General features: G+C 48.3%; 2 protein-coding genes across 8 annotated transcripts in view; one reads left to right on the forward strand and one right to left on the reverse strand.

The window, feature by feature from the left end:
* Positions 1-20,683, reverse strand: part of LOC110347620 (uncharacterized) — a 68,806-nt gene that overhangs the window by 46,246 nt on the left and 1,877 nt on the right. For 5 of the 7 annotated variants that reach the window (XR_015440466.1, XM_087185421.1, XM_087185368.1 and 2 more), the window contains exons 2-3: positions 14,083-14,277; positions 7,420-7,713 (exon numbers count right to left, since the gene is read on the reverse strand). Coding sequence is in view for 6 of the 7 variants with exons in the window: in XM_087185421.1 (XP_087041547.1) it covers positions 7,420-7,713; positions 14,083-14,121 (333 nt within the window). In the remaining variant the exon portion in view is untranslated. Of the gene's footprint in view, positions 1-3,859; positions 4,008-7,091; positions 7,330-7,419; positions 7,714-14,082; positions 14,278-20,683 lie in introns of those variants that run through there. The other 2 variants (XM_087185306.1, XM_087185352.1) reach the window with 2 other exon arrangements.
* Positions 7,503-8,462, forward strand: LOC147830668 (metallothionein-1E). Its single transcript, XM_087185759.1, has 3 exons — positions 7,503-7,678; positions 7,932-7,997; positions 8,219-8,462. The coding sequence occupies exons 1-3, from the start codon at positions 7,651-7,653 to the stop codon at positions 8,308-8,310; spliced, it is 186 nt and encodes a 61-aa protein (XP_087041885.1). The 5' UTR covers positions 7,503-7,650; the 3' UTR covers positions 8,311-8,462.

The following is a 20,683-nucleotide window of genomic DNA, read 5'->3' on the forward strand; positions in this document are numbered from 1 at the left end:
CCTGGCTCAAGGACATGATCTGTGTGTAGCTCCTTTAGGACTAGTAACTGTAACTGTATGAAGTGCTACAGAGAATGGGTGGGCTTGCTGGTGACAAAAGGCCTCAGCCTGACTTGGGGCCCAGGAAGGCCTTTCTGCGGAAACGGACTTTGCACTGAGACCCAAGAGATAGAGGGTGGAGAGAGAGTTCTAGGCACAAGGTGCAGCATGTGCAAAGAGCCTGAAGTCAGATGATTCCCACTGCCTCTTTCCCAAGGGAGCCAGACTTTGCAGATGCAACCAGCAATCCCCAGCCATGGGATCCTGTCCCTTGCAATAGGGCCCAGACCTGGTGACTGACTTCTAACAAATGGAATACCGCAGAAGTGATGGGAGGTCACTTGCGTGATTATGTGACAGAAGACTATGATGTAATTTCTAAAATTGGAGGAAAAGTGAGGGGGGCTTAGTGGCAGAGCACATGTTCAGCGTGCATGAGGCCCTGGGTTAGATTCCCAGCATTCTCCTCCACCGCCTCACCCAAAAAACAGAGACAATATCTTCCAAATAATTTGGAAAGGGGAGACAGTGGTTTTTCATTAAATTTATTGGTACACTGTAGGTATACAATACAGTTACCTTCATCATTGGGAACTTATACCTTTACCTGAGTATCTTGGTTCTTATTTTTGCCCCATTCCCCTCCCCTCCCTTCAACCCATTCACCCTTCCCTCTTTACAAAGACTTTATTTCCATTTTGTCCTCTTCTCATATTAATTCCATTTCCGTTCTTTCCTTTCCCCTCCCCCTCCTACTTCCCCTACCCCTTTAGAACTTTTCCTCCTATTTCACATTATCAGTTGTACATTTTGATCCTTATTTATACTTTTAGTTTGTCACACCAGAGAAACTATTCTGTATTTACACATGTGTGTCCTATTTATTTCACTTAAGAGTATGGCCTCAATGTGCATCCCCTCAGCTATAAATGTCTCTAGTTTCTCATTCTTTATGGCTGAGTAGTACTCCATTTTATTTTTAAAAAACACATCTTCTTTATCCAGTCTCCAACTGACAGGCAATTGGGCTGTTTTGAAGCTTTAGCTATTACAAACTGTGCCGCTATAAACATGGGTGTACATATGTCACTGCGGTATGATTCTTTTAATTCTTTTGGGAAGATACCAGGCAGAGGAATAGCTGGGTCAAATGGAACCTCTAGCCCTAGTTCTTTGAGGTATCTCCATATTGATTTCCACAGTGGTTGCACCAGTCTGCACTCCCACCAACAATGGAGAAGGGTTCCTTTCTCCTGGAAAGGGGAGAGATTTTTATCTTATGGAACAATATAAGTATACAGGGAGAAGAAAAAAAACTGACAAAGTGGGTTTCTTCTATATAGAAACAGTCTTCTACAATCAAATTTTCATCTCAGTTGTTTAAAGGCTGGCAGTGGCGTATCTTTTCTGACGATGTGTAAGGAAAAGCTTCCTGTGTGCCAGGGCAGAGGAGAGGAATGTGCTCTGCCTAAGGGGGCTGTCTTATGACTATCTGGGGTCCATCCAAGAGAATGTCATGTGTTGGACGCTTTTTTTTTTCTTGCTACCAGAGATCGAACTCAGGACCTTGCGCTTTCAAGGCCCGTGCCGGAACCACTGAGCTAAATCCCTGGCCCTTGGACACTTTTGAATACATGCAGCAGCAGCAGCATCTATCACTAAGGATGAATAGGAAAAAGTACCACTTCTGCCTCGCTCTCCCTGTCTTTTGTGGGCACTCTCCCTGGCCCTTGCTGACCCACTGTGCTGCTGTGAGATGCCTTAGGGAAGGTCCACAGGGCCTTGGAGCTGGACAACTCCGGCCATCAGCTCCTGAGGCACCAAAACCAAAGCCTTGGATCAAGAGTCCAAAAACTTGAAATCCACCCCATAGTGTCACCGGGGGATCTGGAGGCAGATCCTGTCCGCACTGACCCTTGAGATGACTGCAACCCTGGCTGTCATCTAGATAGAGCCAGAAGGTCCAGCTAAACTTTTCCAGATTCCTGCCCTGCAGAAACTACATGTGTGACAATCTATGTAGTAATACACGTGTCCTGTCTGAAGCTGCTAAGTTGTGGGGCAATTCGTTATATAGCAATAGAAAACTAATGCACCCCAAAAATAAAGGCAGAGTCAATAGAAAGAAGGAGGAATAATACTGAGCTGATGGTAACTGTATCAATATCCTTGGAGTCACGGAATCTCCCCAGGAGGGAGGGGCCTAACCTCTTCCTATTCCCCTAAGCAATGCTACATACACCAGCCTCTGGTTCTGTAGCTGTTGTGACAAGGAACTAGCTCTCAAGGTGGTCCCTTGCCTCATGGCCAGCTCTAATTGAAGGAAGGGCCTCTCTAGCCTGGAGCAGAATCTTTATCCCTGTAACCACCACCCACTGTCCTGCTTCTGCCACTAGGACCGATTTTCTCTTTCCATAAACATGCAGGCATGGGTTCAAATTGCAGTTCTCCCACTTGCAAGCTGGGTGTGCCCTTGTATGACTCCTCACTGTCTCATCTGTGAAGTGGAGATGACAGCAGAATCTGCTTATGGGGCTGTTTGGGGTTGGGGGGTTGTTGTTGGGGGTGGTTTATTGACGCTAAGGAGGGAGCTAGTAAGCATGTACTCTGCCACTGAGCTACACCCTCACCCCTGTGCTGGGGTTTAAATCAGAAATTGTCTCAGCTACTTTTCTTATTGCTGAGACACAATACCTGACACCTGCAACTCTAAGAAGGAAAGATTTATTTTGGCTCACAGTTTGTCAATGTATTCATCCATAGTCATTGGCTCCAAGGCAGGGGCACAAAGCAGAGGGACACGGAGGAGGAGAAACAGCCCATGGCAGGGTGGCAGGAAGCAGAGAGAAATCAAGGGTGGTGGGAAGGGAGGTAGAACCTTCCAGGCCAACACTCCCAGTGACTCACCTCCTCAGACCACGCCTCACCTCCCAACCTCACATTTAGCTATAATTTCACTGGACTAATCCACACTGATGATCAAATCACCCCCCAAAAGCCCCACTTGCGAGTGCATGAGGCTTTGAGAGGGCATCTAGAAATAAATCATAACAGAGACCTTAACGTCCTCCACACACATCCTAGTGCACAGTAGGTATTCAAGCTGATTCCCCACCGCCAGGGTGGCGGACTAGAGATGCTGCAAATTCACTGACTCCTCCCATCAAGAGGTAGAAACATGGTCCCCCTCCCTTTGAATCTGGGCGGGCTCTGCAACTGCTTGACCAAGAGAATGTGGTAAAAGCGGCCTGTGCCAGGGTCAGGGCCCAGACCTTAAAAGACTCAGTTACTCCCTCTGATTCCTTAGGACTTATACCTTTGGTGCCCTGAGCCACCAAAAGGCAGAGCTTAATTGCCCTGAGACCAACATGCTGAAGAGCCAGCTGAACCGTCTCAGCTCCTCCAGACCAGCCTGTACTCCAGCTTAATTCCACAAGGACCTCTGCTCCAATTCCTGACCAGCAAAGGCAGAAGAAACCCTAAAACGGCAGTTGTAAGCATCTAAGTTTTGGGTAATGTGTCGTATAATTATAGATACCATTCAGAGTGACCAGTGACAAATATTTGACGGTTGCTGTCCCCTTCCAAATCGGACCTGCCCTCCCCTCTCGCCTCTCAGCTGCTGCTCATGGGTCTTACTGACAATCATTGTGAATCTTATGGACAGTTGAAGCCCACCGATGAACAGACCCCATAGGGCATCTTTTCTGACGAGTTAGGAATCTATCCAAAGTGATGTCAGTAAAAAAAGGGAATTACTGCCTCACGATGGCTTCAGACATGACTGGATCCAGGTGCTCCAATGATACTGTCAAGCTCCATTTCCTTCGTGAAGACTTTATTTGAGGCTTTTCACAAGGAGAGAAAAGGCTTTAGAAACTCAGCTTCGTGCCAGGTGTGCTGCTGCAAGCCTGCAATCTCAGCTGCTCAGCAGGCTGACGCAAAAGAATGGAAAGTTCCAAGGCAGCCTGCGAAACTTAATGAGAACTTGTCTGAACATTAAAAATTTACTAAAGGACTGGGCCATGTAACTCAGTGGTACAGCACATCTGGGTTTGAGCACTTAAAAAAAAAAAAAGGAGGCGGAGATATAGCTCAGTGGTACGGTGCCTTCCTCCTAGGCGAAAGTTGCAGAGTTTGATCCCCAGTACCAATAAATAAATACATACATACATACATAAAATTTTTAAAAAAGGAAACTCAGCTTCAGAGATGCTCAGGTTCAAGTCCAGATGGAAACCATATGTATCATTCTCCCAGCATTCCCAGTAAAAGTTTCATTGATACTCCCCCCCCCCCACTCCCGCCCCCAGTCCAATACTGGAAATTGAACTAAGGACCTTCACACTGAGCTATATCCCCAGCTACCCCCTTAAAAAAAAACTCGTTTTTAAATTTTTCTTGGTTTTTTGGTACCAGGGATCGAACTTGGGACCTTATGCTTGCGAGGTAGGCAGCAGAACCACTGAGCTAAATCCCCAGCCCTCTTCTTTATTTAATTTGTAAAGAGGGTTTCACTAAGTTGCTAAGTTACCTAGGTTGGGCTTGCCCTGTTGGGCCAGGACTCTTGTAACATCCCAACTACGGATCCTCCTATGATCCCAGACCTTAACAGACCCAGTACCTGCCCCAGTGGGGGGCCTCTGCTCTTCTCATTGGCCCTCTTCCTACCCTGAGCAGTTTACTTTTGCTCTTTCACGTGGAATAAAACTCTTGTTGTTCCTTCTGTGTATCCTGCTCAATTCTTTGTTTGGGATTTCAAGAACCTAGAAACAATTCCCTCAAGTCCCTCCACCCAAGAATTGAGGCTTTGGGGCACGGAGATTAATAAAACTCGGCCCCAGCCCTTCCACCTTTCCTGATTCAGTATTTCTCACTCCCCTTAAAGACTCAAAGGGATTTGAGGCAGACAGCTTATGCCCAGAAGAAACTTACTGTCAACATGCATGGCACAGACGCGGAACTAGACCCCCAGCACTTTTCAGGGCCAAGCAAGCCTTATTGTCTAAGCAATGGAACATTTCCCCTGAGTTGATCGTGGCTATACAAAGAACAACAATAAGGCCAGGCATGGTGGCTCACACCTGTAAGCCCAGCACTTGGGAGGCAGAGGCAAGAGGGCTACTACTATAAGTACAAGGCCATCCTGGGCTACAAAGTGAGTTCAAAGTCAGCCTGAGCTACATAGTGAGATCCTAACTGAAAACAAAACGTGTTTCAAGAACAACAATAAAATCTGGCCAGTGTCCAAATAGGGCTACCAGACACAGGGATTGCTATGATCTTGGCTCTAAAGTCAGAGATGCCTAGACGTGACCCTTGAATTCTAGTATAATCTGATCACCTGACAGATGAGAAAGCTGAAGCTCAGAAGGGCCCTGGCCCATAATCACTCCATTGGAATTCAGTCCTTCTGGCAACTCACCTCTTTGGGTTTGTTGTTGTTGTTGTTGTTGTTGGCTTATTTATTTGTTGGCACTGGGGATTGAACCAGGGGCCTCTCACCTGCTAAGCAAGCACTGTATCTCCAGCCCTGCTCACCTCTTTCTAGTTTAGCGAGCACCCAGTTTCAGGGTAGTGAAGAACTTTAAACTTTCACTTTGTAAACAGAGCTCTAATTGGAAATAGGAGCTGAGAACGGAGGGACAGTTCAGGGAAGCCCTCCATCCATTCATTTGACAAAGATTTATGGAGTGTCTACTGCAAATCTGGCCCTGTGCTAGCAGCTGGGACACAAATAGAGTAGAGGGAGTGGGGGCTGCTCTTGCAGTTTTCAACGCCAGGCAGGGCAGAGGGACAGAGAAAACAACTAAGGATCGCACACATTTCAACACACCACTGGCATGGAAAGATCTGGGAAGGGAAAGACAACATGTTCACCTGCACATTCCCCTGCCATCTGTGTGCACGGGGTCAGGAGGCTCCCAGGAGGATGTGACGTCTGAGCTGAGTCAGAGACATTTCCACAGAAGCTTCCAGTAAGGGCTGGGGAGACAGCCCGACCTCCTCGCCTCCCTGCAGTCCCTACACGGGCCAAGCAGCCTCCCAGGACATGCCCTGGCTGCTCACAGGACACACTCCAAGGATAGTGACCTAGGCTGTTGCACAGAGGCCAGAATGTGTGCAGGCAGGGAAGCAGGAGGGGACTCCCCAGAGAGGAATCAGGACAGCACCGCGGCTCTTCCCCAGGACATGCACTGGGGAAGAAAGTCCCTGTGCATTTCCTTCCATGAGCTCTAAGGCAGTGCCAGCTGTGAGCACAGCTCTGTGCCCCTGTGTGCCTGACCAAGGCTTCCTGCCCTCTAGCTCAAGGCCTGGCCCACTTCCTCCCTGGTTGCACTGGGTCTCTCAGCTCTGCTGCACCTACCCATGAACGTAATCTCCTCCATCCTAGCAGGGACCTGGTATTACTTTTCCCTACTCACTCTGGGGCTGCCTGAGGAGCTTCTTGAGGACATGACATGTGACTTCTCCTTGCTTGGAATGTGTACCACTAGATGGCCTTTGGCATGTGCTGGATCCTCTGATTTGTGGACTGCTTTTGGCGTTTACTAGCTCTGTGATCCTGGGCAAGTTGCTTGACCTCTCTGGGCTCTCAATCCCTCCTCTCTAAATTGAGAATAAGCCTATGGTGCTGGTGCCAATGATCCCAGCACTCTGGGGGCGGGGAGGCAGAGAATCACCAAATTCAGGTACTCTTAGCAATTTAGCGTACCTCGTCTCAGAATTTTTTGAAAAGCAAGTGGGGTGGGAATGGAACTCAGTGCTAAGGTCCTAGGTTCAGTCCCAAGTACTGTCAATAAGTAAATAAATAAAAGCGGGCACTCACTATCACAACGGGGGTTATAATATTAAATGAGTTCTCCCATATAATACTATCCCGGTTACACACTATAAAATATAAAGTGAGTATATCATCAGTAAACGACACCGTTTTTTTGTTTGTAGTTTTCTGTGTGTTGTTTCCTTTTGATTTGTTTTTGAGATGGGGTCTCAGCCCACGCTGGTCTCAACTCTCGCTCATGCTACAAAAGCCTGCCAGAGGGCTGGGATTACAGGCAAGGGCCACAGTGCCTGGTTGCCCATCGTTTATTATGACGCAACACAATGCGTACACCCGGGTCGGTACAGATTTCTATAATCTGTCGACACTCACAACCGGTCCAGCAGCATCCCCCAAACCCGCTTTTGCCCGCGCTCCAGCCGCTCAGTCCAGTCTCAGGACACGTGGGGGGCGGGGTTGCACACGGCGGAGGGACGCGGCAGGGGCAGAGTGCTCGGTGCACGACCCTGCGCACGACACACACAAGACACACGGCACACAGTGTCCCACCTCTGCACCCAGCCCCTTGCGCGCGCTAAGGCTACCCCGAGGCTCACCTGGGGCGGCTTCTGGGAACCTGCGCCCGGCGCTCCGTGTGCATTGGCCGCTGCGCTCAGCTCTACGGCGTCACTCGTGACTCGACTCGGTGCCGGGCGGAGCGTTTGCACTCGCCACGCCACCTGTGGCCTATAAAGGCAGCGCGCCCAGCACTCGGCGCCACCACGCCTCCTCCAGTCCTCCAGCACCCACGCGCATAACTTCGGACTCCAGCCGCCGCTCTGCTCGCCATGGACCCCAACTGCTCCTGCGCTGCCGGTGAGGGGCTTGGTCTGGTGTGGGACCGGGGTGACCTGCGGGGCCAAGCATACAGCTAAAGAGAGGGCTTCTGGCCTCTCTGTGCAATACACCAAACGACCCTTCCCAGAGCGTTTGGTGTATTTCTGTCTACTCTAGATCACCCGGAGCCCCCCTTTCCCAAGAAGCCATTGAGTTAAAGGCTTGCCAGGGCTCCTTTGTTCAGTCCCGCCTTCAGGGACCATGCTCATCTGTGCCTTTCTCCTCCTCCCAGGCGGCTCCTGCTCCTGCGCTGGCTCCTGCACCTGCAAAGAGTGCAAATGCACCTCCTGCAAGAAGAGTGAGTGGGACCCTCAGTGCCCTCTACCCCGTCTCCGCCCCCAACCCGTGCCCACCCAGCCACACCTTCCTTAGGGGAGTTGAGCAGTCCGGGGGCGGGGGGTGAGGTCCCGGGTCTTCCAGGTGGAAGTTGGCGCCTCCACAGTGATCTCAGTGAGGGAGGGCGGGAACCCTCATCCCTTCTGCCCAGGGCTCATCTCTGCCACCCTCTCTCTGCCCCAGGCTGCTGCTCCTGCTGTCCTGTGGGCTGTGCCAAGTGCGCCCAGGGCTGCATCTGCAAAGGGGCGTCTGAGAAGTGCAGCTGCTGCGCCTGATTGTACCCAGCCCTGTTCCCACGTGTACATAGAACGACAGATACAAACCTGGAATTTTGTTTTGTTTTGTTTTGTTTTGTATGACTCTGACCCATTTGCTAAGTTCCATTTTCTATGAAGTTTTGTTTTGGATAATAAAGTTGTTGACTTGATTCCGAGTCTGGGTTGGTTTGTGTTCCTTGGAAATCAGGAACCAGAGTGAGGGACTGAAGTAGGAGTTTTGGGGTCTGGATTGAAATGTTAGTCCCTGGGTTCTGGGCTCTGGGCTGAGTGTCCTATAGCAAGTGCCATGTCTAGAGGAGCCATGCACCAGATCATAGTGGTTGGAGTAGGTCGAAGCTGCCCCTGAGACAGAAACTTCTCAGCTTGTACTTTCTATTGGCAGATTTCTCTGACCAGCTTGTTTCTTATTGGATTTTAGGCTTAAGTGACTACAGAGAGGAATGTTAACTATAGTTTTGTGAATTCTCTCCCTTCCCGCCTGTCCTGGTACTAGGAACTGAACCCAGGGAGCATCGAGTACATCTCATCCCCTTGGAAATTTGTTTTTTTTTTTTTTTGTGGTACCAGGGATCAAACCCAGGTCCTTGAGATTGCGGGGCAGGTGGTAAAACAACTGAGCTAAATCCCTGGCCCAGGAAATCTTTTTTTTTTTTTTTTTTTTGGTATGGGGGATCAAACTCAGGACCTTGGGCTTGCAAGGCTGGTGCTATGCCACTGAGCTAAATCCCCAGCTGACTCTTTGAAATTTTGTGACAGGGTGTAAACAAGTGGCACAGGCTGGGATTGAATTTTGCTCTTCCAGCCTCAGCCATCTGAGAAACTGGGATTACAGGGAGGCACCATTGCACACGGCCTAATTGCTTGAATCTTACATGGAGTGTCGCAAACTCCCTATATGAATGAGGAGATCATATTTTCTATCAGTTGTAGACCTAAATTTGATGAAAACAAAAGAAAGTCAGGCATGGTGCCCCATACTCCTAATCCCATCTGTTCTGGAACCTGAAACAGGAAGACTGAAAGTTAACAGCCAAACTTTGAAACTCAGTGAGACCCTGTCTCAACATTTTAAAAGGCCCAGGGTTGTAGCTCAGTAGTAGAGTGTTCACCTAGCACATGTGAGCACATGGGTTCCGTCCCCAGTACCCCCAAAATAAATAATGAAAATATGGGTTGAGAACATACAATAAATAGAAAATACAAAGTCCATTTCTAATTGAAGAGGAAAGTTTATATGAATGTATGGAGAACAAAATAACAAGGAAAATAAGATAACCACGAACACTACACGGTAATACAAGGGCATGCGTTACACACCAGAAACTGGACCTCACACTGTGTGGCCTGGACTCCCTACAAGGAGCCCTCAGTCTTGACTTGTGCAGGGACACTGCTAGGACTCTCCCTACCCACCAGAGCTCCCCCTCCTGACTTTGCTGGGAGCCTTGGGAAGTTCCTCCCAAGCTGAGCTCAAATCTGCTCCTCATTCCATCCCAGCCCCTGGCTACTTCAAACTTGCAAAGTGCCTGGGGATTTGGTGAGAACTGCCCAGGAGGTTTCTGGAAAGACAAAGTGGACACGAGCATCAGATGCAGGTAAGGTACTTAGTGTCTGCCCTCACACAGGGTGAGGGTGAATTCTGCGGTTTGGAGGGTGTGGTGGTGATCACTGGAAGGACTGAGGCTGGGTGGCTTATAATTATAACTGACAGTTAGTGCCCCAGGGTATCTGTTGAGGGAATGCGATTTGAAGTTCTGTCCAACAGGAAAATGAGTCTTGGGCAGAGGTGAGGACTGGCTTCCCTCTGATTCCCCATGAGAACCCAAGTCAGCCAGGGCCATGGGCGGGATCCGTGTCAGGCAGTCCTTGTTCACAGCCCACTTCACCACTTAGTGGCTGTGCGGCCTGGGAAAATCACTGACCCTCTCTGAGCCTCCAGTTCCTTTTTGCTAGTGGGGAGAGATCTCAATGTAGAGATTAAGTGAGTGGACTGGCTCCTGACTAGGGCTTAATAAGCTGTGGCAATGATGATCGTCCTGTCCACATAGACTTCTGGAGAGAATCCTGTGCCAACACACTCACACGCACTTAGCCAAAGAGCTGTGTGCTTCCCACTGCAGCTCAGTGTCCCATTTTCAGTCCTTGCCTTTCCTGTGGCATCGGATGCTGGGGAAGGCAACACGCTGCAGGCAGCCGGCCTGAGTGCAGATCTCACCTGTGTTACTTGGACCTGGGTAACCTGACCAAGTTGTGGCTCCCTTTTTATTATTGTAAAGAGGGGCTAATTGAGTCTCGTTGGTAAAAATAAATCTAAAAATGTGTATTCTCGCTCCATACAGGTAAGCCAGGGCTATGGCACCTCACTGAGTACCCAGGACTCTCTTCATCAAACCCCTCAGCCTCTGCCCAGAGGTGTGGAGAGTCACTTACTCTTCCTGCAAAAGTGTGATCGGTCCTGGGGATATAAAGCCTGGAACAAGGCAATGCAGGATCTCAGGGCATAGAGAGAAAGTTGCCTGTCATTTCTGCTACTACCTATACCTGAACTGTATTTAATCTTTTTCTGTTAAATTACTCATATTTTTATATAGGCATATTTGTGTTTCTACTGGCTCCCATGAGAAATAATACTAATAGAATGAATTTAGTTTCAAGAAATTGAAAGAGTCGTTCTTTATTATTTATTTATTTTTTTCTTGGTGCTGGGGATCGAACTTGGGTACTTGGAATTGCACAGCACTTGGTGAAACCACTGAGCTAAATCGCCGGCCCAAGAGTGATTCATTTTAAGAACCTGGCCCATGCTGGGAGTGGTGGCACACACATGTGATGCTAGCACCCTGGGAGGCTGTGGCAGGAGGGTCAGGAGATCAAGCCCAACCTGGGCTATTCAGTGACTTAGTGAGACATTATCTAAAATTAAATTTTAAAAAAATTCTGGGAGTGTAGCTCACGGGGAGGCTCTTGGTTCAATCCCTAGTCCTGCTCTAAGTAAGTAAGTAAGTAAGTAAATTGGTTAGTTTTCGATAGGGGCTGACATATCTGAAACCTGCAGGACAAGTGGGCAGCCTAGAAATCCTGCCAGGTGTTTGTGCTGAGCTCTTTAGTTCCCTGCAGCCTGGGCTGAGACTCCCCTCTCACTGCGGGACCTCAGTCTTTTAAGATCTTCCACTACTTGAATGAGGCCCACCAATATTGTGGGCAGGAATCTGCTTTGCTCAAAGTCTACTGATTTCAATGTTAATCACCTCTGGAGAAGGACATCATAACAACTTGTAGTCTGATGTTCAAGCAAGGAATAGAAACACTAGAGCCTGAGCAAACTGACATACAAAATTAGCCAGCATATTTTTTAATGAATTTTTAACAACTCTACTGAAATTTAGAATCATAACCAGTCTTACTTCCAGACATAGGTTAAACAGTCCAGGATTGAGATTCAGGCTTATCCTGTTTATAAGAATTCAAGCACTACAGTGGTATTCACAATATATCTAGAGCAAAAGAAAAAGTGTGTATGTGTGTGTGTGTGTGAGAGAGAGAGAGAGAGCGTGTGCATTTTCCTGAGGATTAAATCAAAGCCTCATTCATAGTTGGCAAGCATTCTACCACCAAGCTACATCCCCAGACTTTTTAAGACTTTATTTACTTTTTTTTTTTCTTGGCACCCGGGATCTAACTCAGGACCTTGTGTTGGCACGGCAGGCTCCGTCCACTGAGCTAAAGCTCTAACATTCATGATTTTATTTTGAGGCAGGTTCTCACTAAGTTGCCCAGGCTGGCCTCAAAATTAGAATCCTTTTGCTTGTGGCGGCACAGGCCTTTAATTCCAATAGTTGAGAGGCTGAAGCAAGAGTATTGCGAGTTTAAGGCAAGCCTGGATTTTGTTAGTTGAAGGGGCGGGGGGGGGGGGGGGAGATCTTTATCATTGACTTTCTTCCCTCTTTGGGAAACTGAGTAGATTCACACCCACAGGCATCAATGCCTTGGTGTAGGACCGAAAATTGACAGGCATTCCTGGTGCCTTCATTTTCCCATTAGAAAAATGAGCTCCAAACCACATTTCTAGTTTATGGTGGTTAGGAGGGTGCAAAGAACAGAAGTGACTCAACAGGGCTGACATGCACCATGTTATGCAGCAGGAATATTAAAAGGAAAAGAACCACGTTTCCTGCGTTCTTATTTTTAGAAGGTCTGCACATAACCTGCCTGATCCCTCCCTTGAGGGAATCCCGAGTTTTCGAAACTGCCTTCCCACTGCCTTCCCGGAGTGGGATGGGCCACTAGGCTGTGGCAGCCCCAGGAGAATCTCAGGCAGAGGAAGACTGGGAGACTGCGCCTAAGTGTGTCTGTGTACTGAAGACCTGAAACCCAAGGACTGTGAGGGAGCAGGGGCTGGCAATGCGGGAAGCGGTGAGTCACAGCCACACCAGTCCTTTGCGGGAAACTCCCTCGTTCTGGTCCCCACCAGCACGGATCCAAGATGCCAACTCTGTCCTGGAGCTGCACACGGACTGGGGGAAGGACTGAGAGGCAGCGATGGGGGCTGGGATGGCAGCGAGGTCCCCGGGTCTACTTCCGGGAACTCCCAGGAGTGGTGGGGCAGGGGCAGCAATCCGGAGGAAATCAGGAAGGGGCGGCGGGGAAGCAAGAAACCGCGCTGGGAATCACGCGCATCCCCTTGTGATGCAAGCCTGAGCCAAGCGGTCAGCCCCGGCCGTGCGCAAGGAGCCACGTACCGGGAACCCTGCATTCTGCCAGGCAAGTGCGCACGGCTCCTCCACCGCGCCGCGTGCACCCGCAGGGGCGGTGACTTGCGCCTGGCCAACGCTGACGGAGCAGGGAGCGCCCCGCCTCTGGGCTTGGATCCGCCTTGGGTGAGGCACAGCCTCTCCTGGCCTGCCTTTGCCTCTGGTGCCTATCCAGGTCTCTCAATGTTCCCTGAGGGCTCTGGCGCCCTTGGGAAGCCACGCTGTTTTTAGGACACTTCCCAGCCTTGGACAGATTTCTCTGGCAGTGGAGGATGCATTTTGAGTGTTGGTACAGTCCTTTACTTCTTCGTGGTCCTAATGCTTTCCCTTTTGTTCCAGCACCTTCAGCAGCCCTTAGCCTTCACATCTTCCCAGGGACTCCCATTTCAGAGGCCTGAGTATTTCAGGCTCATGACTGCCCTGCTCTGCATCGCCAAGACATCCCAAGCTGGTAGGCTGAGGCCTACAGAGCACACCAGGCAGAAAGGGCAGACCTGATACTTGAGGCCCTTCCTCTCCTTAGTGGAGGGTTGGCCTTCATCTCTCCGTGCTGGCCCTGTCACTCATTCCAGTCTGTCTGCCCTATCCTGGAATCAGGAGGGCCGAGTAGCTTTCTTATAAAAAGACTCACCCCACAGATGCACCAGCTGCCACCTGCCAGAGTATACCGTACTGAACTAAGGGTCCTCAGAGGCTGGGCTTAGAGCTTGAGCCAGGCTTGCTATTGGGCAAGTCTTCTCTACCTCTCATTGTGCCTTCTTCCCCAAGCTGATTCTCCTGCTGCCCTAGGGCCAGGAGTTTTAGAATCAGGAAGATCTGCATTACAACACATTTCACCCTTTCCAGGCTGTGTGGCCTGGGCAAATTGCTAAACCTCTCTGAGCTGTTTTCTGTGGAGAGATTGTGTCTCTGTAATAAACAGTGCTATAATCAGTCTGTACAGAGGGACTCCCTAGAGATAAATTTCTGTTAGATAGCATCCAGCTTCTTGAGAAAGATCAATCTACTTGGAACTCACTCTGCATTGCAAGTTGGGAATGTGATAACAACTTTTCATCAGACTCAGCTGGAGGCTTGCTCCAGTGTAAGAATCCAGCAGTGAAGAAATGAAGACACACGCGGGCCATGGGTGGCTTCTCTGAGACTGTGAACTTGTGTTGTAGTTGTCCAGTTGGTAAAATGGAATCGTGGATAGCGTTTCCCTTTTGGATCTCTGAAGGAGTTCAAAGAATTTAAGTTATTAAACAGGGCCTGACATTAGTTACTAAATGTTCCACAACAGTCAGCAATACCAAAAGGGAATCACCCGTGCCTCTTGCTTTTTCATATAATACAGGTTCTCAATATCACCAAAGGCCCTCCTTGATTGGGAGCGTCTGTCAATTTTCAGAACTGCCACCCTGGAGTACAGCTGGCCAATAGGCTGTAGGCAGCCTCAGGTAAAGGCAGACCCGGATAAAGCACCCAGACATCCCTCCCCATGGAAAAGGGGAGGGAGAGACCTGAATTTTGTTGGCCTGTTCCTGTGTACAGGAAGAAGGATCTGAAGACTGAGAGAGAGGCAAAGACAGGCGATGAGAGGAGGGGAAGTTCATATCCAAGTGTTATAAGGTGGTTTCTTTAGAAATGGCTCGCCAATAAAAAAGACTCCTGGTTCTTCTTTCCTCAAACAAAGAACTGGAGGAGACAAGCCAATAATGGTACCAAAAAGTATACTTGAAAAGTATGAGGTAAATGGATATGGAAGAACCAACTCTGCAGAGCAAAGTTGGGCCGAACAAAGAGAAAAAGGTGGTAAAGGCTCAAAGAAAAGTATACACCGTGTCTGCTGCCTACTGTGCAAACTCAGGAGCGATAGCGGCTTTTTGTGGTGGCCACTCTTTTTTATGCCATCCTCATCTAGTGGAAGCTTGGGAGAACTTCTACATAGGGTTCCTCATGTGTCTCAGGGATCTTGTGATTGATGGGTCCCGCTCATTTCCCCAGCCAGCCTTGCCACACCTTATCTTCTATAGCAGGAGGATAGTGTTTTGCACAAAACTTCCTGCTCTGGCAGCCTGCTAGCATCCATCCAGGAACTTGAGGAGGCTGGGGTTGAACTCGGACAGGGGCCAAAGCGAAGTTGAAGACAGTCACATTGCAGATGGGTTTGGAGAAGGGACAGGACTGGGACTCAAGTTCCCCAAATGGATAGGGCACAGAAGGCCTCTCATCTGGTGGAAATCAGAACAGGCTGAGCAAAAGAGCTGCAAGAACACTAACTACCACACATGGATGCAGCCCTCCACCAAGCACCCAAGGGGTGCACCATGGTGCACACCAACTAGTGATGGGAGTGTGGGGGAGATCCCCAGGAGGGACAAGGGCTTTATTTTCAGGCAGAGTCTCACTAACTCACTAAGTTAATTAGGCTGGGCTTGAACTTCTGATCTTCCTGCCTTACCTTCCCTGAGTGCTGGGAGTACAGGCATGTGCCATCCTGCCTAGCTGGAAAACAAGCAATTTCTAAGAAAGCTAAACACCTATCTACTCTATGACCTAACCATTCTCCTACTAGGTATTTACCCAAGAAAAATGAAAACGCATTTACATGAAGACATGTGTACAAAGACATTTCTAACAGGTTTATTCCTAATAACTCTAAACTGGGAACGACAAGGATATTTATGGATAAGCAGACTGTGGTACGGTCGTATCATAGAATACTACTCGGCACTAAAAGGGAAAAAACTACCAACTGCTGCATCAGTAAGATGTAAATGGATGTCATGAACCACTGTGACCACTCAAATCAGACAGAAAACAAGAAATACTATGAAATTTTATTTATACGAACCCCAGGAGTAGGCAAAGCTAATATATGGTGATAGAGGAGAGAATCATTGTTCCTTGGATATCCTGACCAGCAAACAGCACAGAGAACACTTGAGAGAGAGCCAGAAATAGTCTATATGCTGAGCTGAGGGTCAACACAGAACTATACATACACCAGATTCTATTCAGCTGCACACTTAGGATTTGTTCATTGGAGGGGATGAAACTATTTCTCAGTGAAATACCTGATAAAGAAAAAGAGATGCACACCCAGGCTGGGGATTTAGCCCAGTGGTGCCACTGCCTGTGTAGGAAGAGCAAGGTCCTCAGTTGGATCCCCGGTACAATAACAACAACAACAAAAAGATTCACACCTGTTTTTCTCCTGAAACTTGAAATCCACTAAGAGCCAGGTTTATTTTCCTGTGGACCATGGAGAAGCTAAGCTCTGGAGGGTTTCAATGTCTTACCAGAGCCACACAGGGCCACAGGGCAAGGCCTGCACCTGCCTTCAAGTCTTCTGCAATGGAGGCCAGTGTGCTGTATTCCAAGAAAGCCTCAGAAATAGCCAGGTGTGGTGATGCATCCCTGCAACCCCAGCTACTTGGGAGGCTGAGACAGGAGAGTCACAAGTTGAAGGCCAGCCTGAGTGGATAACTTAGCAAGTCCTTATCTCAAAAAGGGGGATGGTGGTCTACAGATGTAGCTCAGTGATAGAGAACTTGCCTTGCATGAGCAAGGCCTTGGGTTCAATCTGTCAACCTCAAAAGCATAAATAAATAAACAAGAAAGCCTCAGACATTCATGTAGAACCCTCACGAACTCTAGTAAGGAGTTTTCCAGAGAAGTCCTTAATCAACTTCACTGCCAACTTGCTGAGGTGAGACTTGGAATGAGTCCCACACTCATTAATCATTAATAGCTGACTGTCAGGTGACATTGTGAAGGTGGTAGGTTTCTTCACACATCTGGTTGTTTTGTTATTAAACTTATTGGCTGTGGAGTGAAAAAGAAAAAAAACCAATCCTATGCATATGGCCATTGCTGTGGTTGAAAAAGAGCTTTGCCCACATCTATCAACATTGTTTATGTCACATTGGGCAGTTTGTCCTGATGCTGCATTTGCCAAAAGAAAACTGAACTTGACTGACAATGCTTTAAGTTTCTCCTCTCTCCCTTTTTTTTTTTTCATTTGAGTGTTTTCTGAGACCGAGTCTCACTATGTAGTTCAGACTGGCCTTGAACTCACTATGTAGCCTCAGCTGGCCTCAAACTCACAGCAATCTTCCTGCCTCAGTCTCCTGAGTACTGGGAATCCAGGTCTTCAGAACTATACCCGGATATCTCCTTTTTAACACTGCAGATGTTTGAAAGTTGCATCCAACCCCAGGAAGGCTCTCCCAGGGATGAAAAATGTACCAAGGGAGACCAGAGGATATGGTTTCAGCTCTTGCAGAAACTTTGCTTCCAAGAGCCCCATCTTCCTGATTGGTTCAGATTCCCTTCTCCTATCCATAGCTGCCTTCCTATGAAGCCATCTCTTCTGAGGCTCGTCTGTCAAGGAAGGGCTCTGTTGGGGTGATTACTAACGGTATTTGGAGCTGAGGTTTCAAGAGAGAAAAAACTTAAATGACAAAAGGAAAGTGTGCCCAAGAGTGAAAGTAGAAAACAGAAACACACTTGTGGCCATGGCCGCACTTAGAACGCAGAGCACTTCCTCCTTCTGTGCCAACCCATGAGAAAATTGCTGTCAGCAATCGATTCTGGAGGAAGGCGGTGAACATGGGTGACTCTGGGCATGGTAGTTTTTCACATTGTAGGTACACATTTTTGATTCTTTCTTTTTTATCTTTTATTTGGTGATAAGAGTCCTGGGAATTGAAGCCAGGTAGCACTAAGCTGTCACCAGCACTTTCTGTTTCATTTTGAGACAGGATCTCGCTAAATTGCCCAAGCTGGCCATACAACTTGTAATCCTCTTGCCTCAGCCTCCCAAGAAGCTAGGATTCCAGTCCTCTACCACCATGCCCAGCTCACAGTGTCCGTATTCTTATAAGAATAATAATACAGGACAATGACAAGTTGTTAGAAGCATTGAATTAGTGAATACTAATTAAAGACTTAGAGCAGAGCTTTGCATATAGGGTATGATCAGTGTTCAGTCTTTCTTTCTGGCAAAACCTGTGGATAGAAGAGTCTAGAATAGAGTAGCAACTTGTTTACCAGTAAGTACAGAACTGCCATGCCCCCTACCTGCACCAAGGGACATGGCACTTGTCCACAAATGTCAGCTGAAAAGGTGCAGAAGGACCCATCAGGACTCAGAACAGTGACTCCAACCTTACCATTTCAGATTGCTTTGAAGGCAGACCCCAGACTTCTCAGTGGAATCGGCAGGCCCAGCATCTGACCCCACATCAGCTAATGGTGGCCAGTGTGACACCTAGGGGCACGACAAGCACCTACGCATGGGGCCATGTCAGTGGTCAGCAGCTGTCCAGGCTGTGACAGGCCTGGGCACTGGAGCCTGCCTGAGCCGTGGTGCCCAACCTCACTGCGATGCGGGGATGAGACAGTGCTGAGCGCTGGCTGAGAGGCAGATTCAGACTGACTCTACCCTTATGAACACCGTGGTGCACATTCTCCCGAGGCCAGGACAGCTCGTTGTGTTTTAGAGTAGATAGGGAAAAAGCATCCTGAAAGAGTCATGACAGAAAGGCAGGAATATCTGGAAGGTTTTAAAAACTTCTGCTTCCTAATAATTAAAAAGACAACTCAATTTTTTAATTAGGCAAAATTTTTACAGCTTCTAGGAATGAGGAGGTTTTGACCCATAAGACCCAACTCTTCCCTGTGCATTGAACCTGACCTTTCTGAGGCTGCCTTTCCCCCCTGACAGACAGCAGCAACCTGGACTCTTCCCTGTCCCCTCATGGATGGCCTTTTCCCAAGGCTCCTCCATCTGCCAGAGCTGGGCTTGTCTCCCCTGCACCTTCCCCTCTGCCTCCTGCTGCCTCCCGTTCACTGACTCTGTGTGTTTCTATTTAAAATCCCATTTGGGGGAGCCTGGGATTTAGCTCAGCGGTTCCACTGCCTGACTTGCAAGCACAAGGTCCTGAGTTCAATCCCAGGTACCAAAAAAAAAATGAAAAAAAAAAAATCCCATTTGGGCCCTGATGCAGCTGATCTTTCATTTCATTCCATGTCCAGCTGCAGCCTGAGCCTGGGTGTTTGTGGTCTGCAGCAAGACATGAAAAGGGAAGGGACTCATTTCCTGTCTCTATCCCAGCTCAAAGGTCTCTGATTCATCCAGAGCTCCTGGTGCTTTGCCTCTCCTCACAGAGGCCACTATGAAGCTGTCCCCTCATGTGGGTGTCAGCAGGGACCTCAGAGGCAGGATGTGGGCCTGCAGACTTGCAGAGCCCACACAGGCTGTCACTTTGCCCTGCTGACCGGAGGTGGAGGAGGGGGTTGGGGCTGTGGTGACCACCTGGGCCCCTGACTGTCCCTTCCTGCCATGCCCCTGTCCCTGGCTCTGCATCTGAGAAGCCAGAGGCGGGTCAACTCCCTAAACCTCACAGGTGGAGGAGGTCTGCTGGCAGAAAGCAGTAGTGCAGAGCTGAGTTCGGAGTGGGCAAAACACCCTTCCTGTTTTCTCCTCTACTGAAGTCCTATTTCTTTTTGAAGTCCTATTTCTGTAGAACAAAATTACCCATCTTCATTTGCCAACAGTAGGGAATGGGCTTCCTAAGTTATGGTAAATGCATCCAATATGCACTGTGCCATCATTAACAGTGCTGCATGAAGCATAGCACAAGGCTGATGCATGTGTAAGTGGGGATGGGTCTGTGAGAGTTGTTTTACTGCTCTTTCCACTTCTGTATATTTTAAGATTTTGCATAATAAAATGAGCACTCAAAGATAATTTAGCTGGGGATGTAGCTCAGAGGTGCCACAACTGCCACGAAAGCAGAAGATCCTGAGTTCAATTTTGGGTATGGAAAAAAAAAGGTAAACAGGACATGGTAACTTGTGCTGCAGCCCCAGCTACTCAAGAGACGGAGGCAGGAGGATCCTTTGAGCCCAGGAGTTGGAGACCACAGGACCCCTCCCCAAAAAGGATGCAGAAAATGCAGTGGGATATTTACAAATTGCATTATGTAGTTAAGTAAAAAAAAAAAAAAAGGCTAAGACTGTGAACCCAAGAACTTAAAATAGTAAGTCTATACATTGATGTCTAAATGTTAAGACATTAAAATGTACGTTCCTATGGACCCAGCAATTTCACTTCTGGGTAGGGAAACTGTATGAGAAAGGAAGTGAGTGAAAAGCCTAAATGTCTACTAGTAGGAAAAAGGCTCTGAAGACTGCATCATATTTTCTTGGAGCCAGTAGGCAACAGGTAAAAAGGTAATTAGAGTGGACCTTTAACTTACAAATTAAATTCATTCACAGGAGCTGGATGTAACTCAAGTTGTTCAATTGAGGGCTGAAACTCCTTTACACAGCCTTCAAAGTCTCTCTCCTGTACATAGGCAGATCTCAGTGTCCTTGGAGAGACATTGGCCCAGGATTTCTCAGTTAACCCCCCACCCCCCAGAAAGGATGTTGTACTCTCCCTTCCAAAACTGCTGGAGGGTTAAACTGTATCTGAGACCATCTGGAAGCACAAGGGGCCAGCATTTGAGTTGTAGTGCAAGACTTTGTATGAAAGTTAAAACTAAAATTCCAGTCATAGCCCAAGTTGTTCATATGTCAGGCCAGTCGTAACTCCAGGGTCCACTGTGCCAGCTAACACTCAGGGT

This window comes from Heterocephalus glaber, unplaced genomic scaffold (genome assembly GCF_053883595.1).
Source record: "Heterocephalus glaber isolate CG9 unplaced genomic scaffold, H.glaber_assembly_v1.0 deba00000071, whole genome shotgun sequence".
NCBI classification, from domain to species: domain Eukaryota; kingdom Metazoa; phylum Chordata; class Mammalia; order Rodentia; family Bathyergidae; genus Heterocephalus; species Heterocephalus glaber.

What these genes read in the sequence shown, in the direction of transcription:
- LOC147830668 (XM_087185759.1), top strand. Translation starts at nt 7,651, where the DNA reads ATGGACCCCAACTGCTCCTGCGCTGCCG. An exon ending in CAACTGCTCCTGCGCTGCCG is followed by an intron (nt 7,679 to 7,931) that starts GTGAGGGGCTTG and finishes TCCTCCTCCCAG; the next exon opens with GCGGCTCCTGCTCCTGCGCT. An exon ending in ATGCACCTCCTGCAAGAAGA is followed by an intron (nt 7,998 to 8,218) that starts GTGAGTGGGACC and finishes TCTCTGCCCCAG; the next exon opens with GCTGCTGCTCCTGCTGTCCT.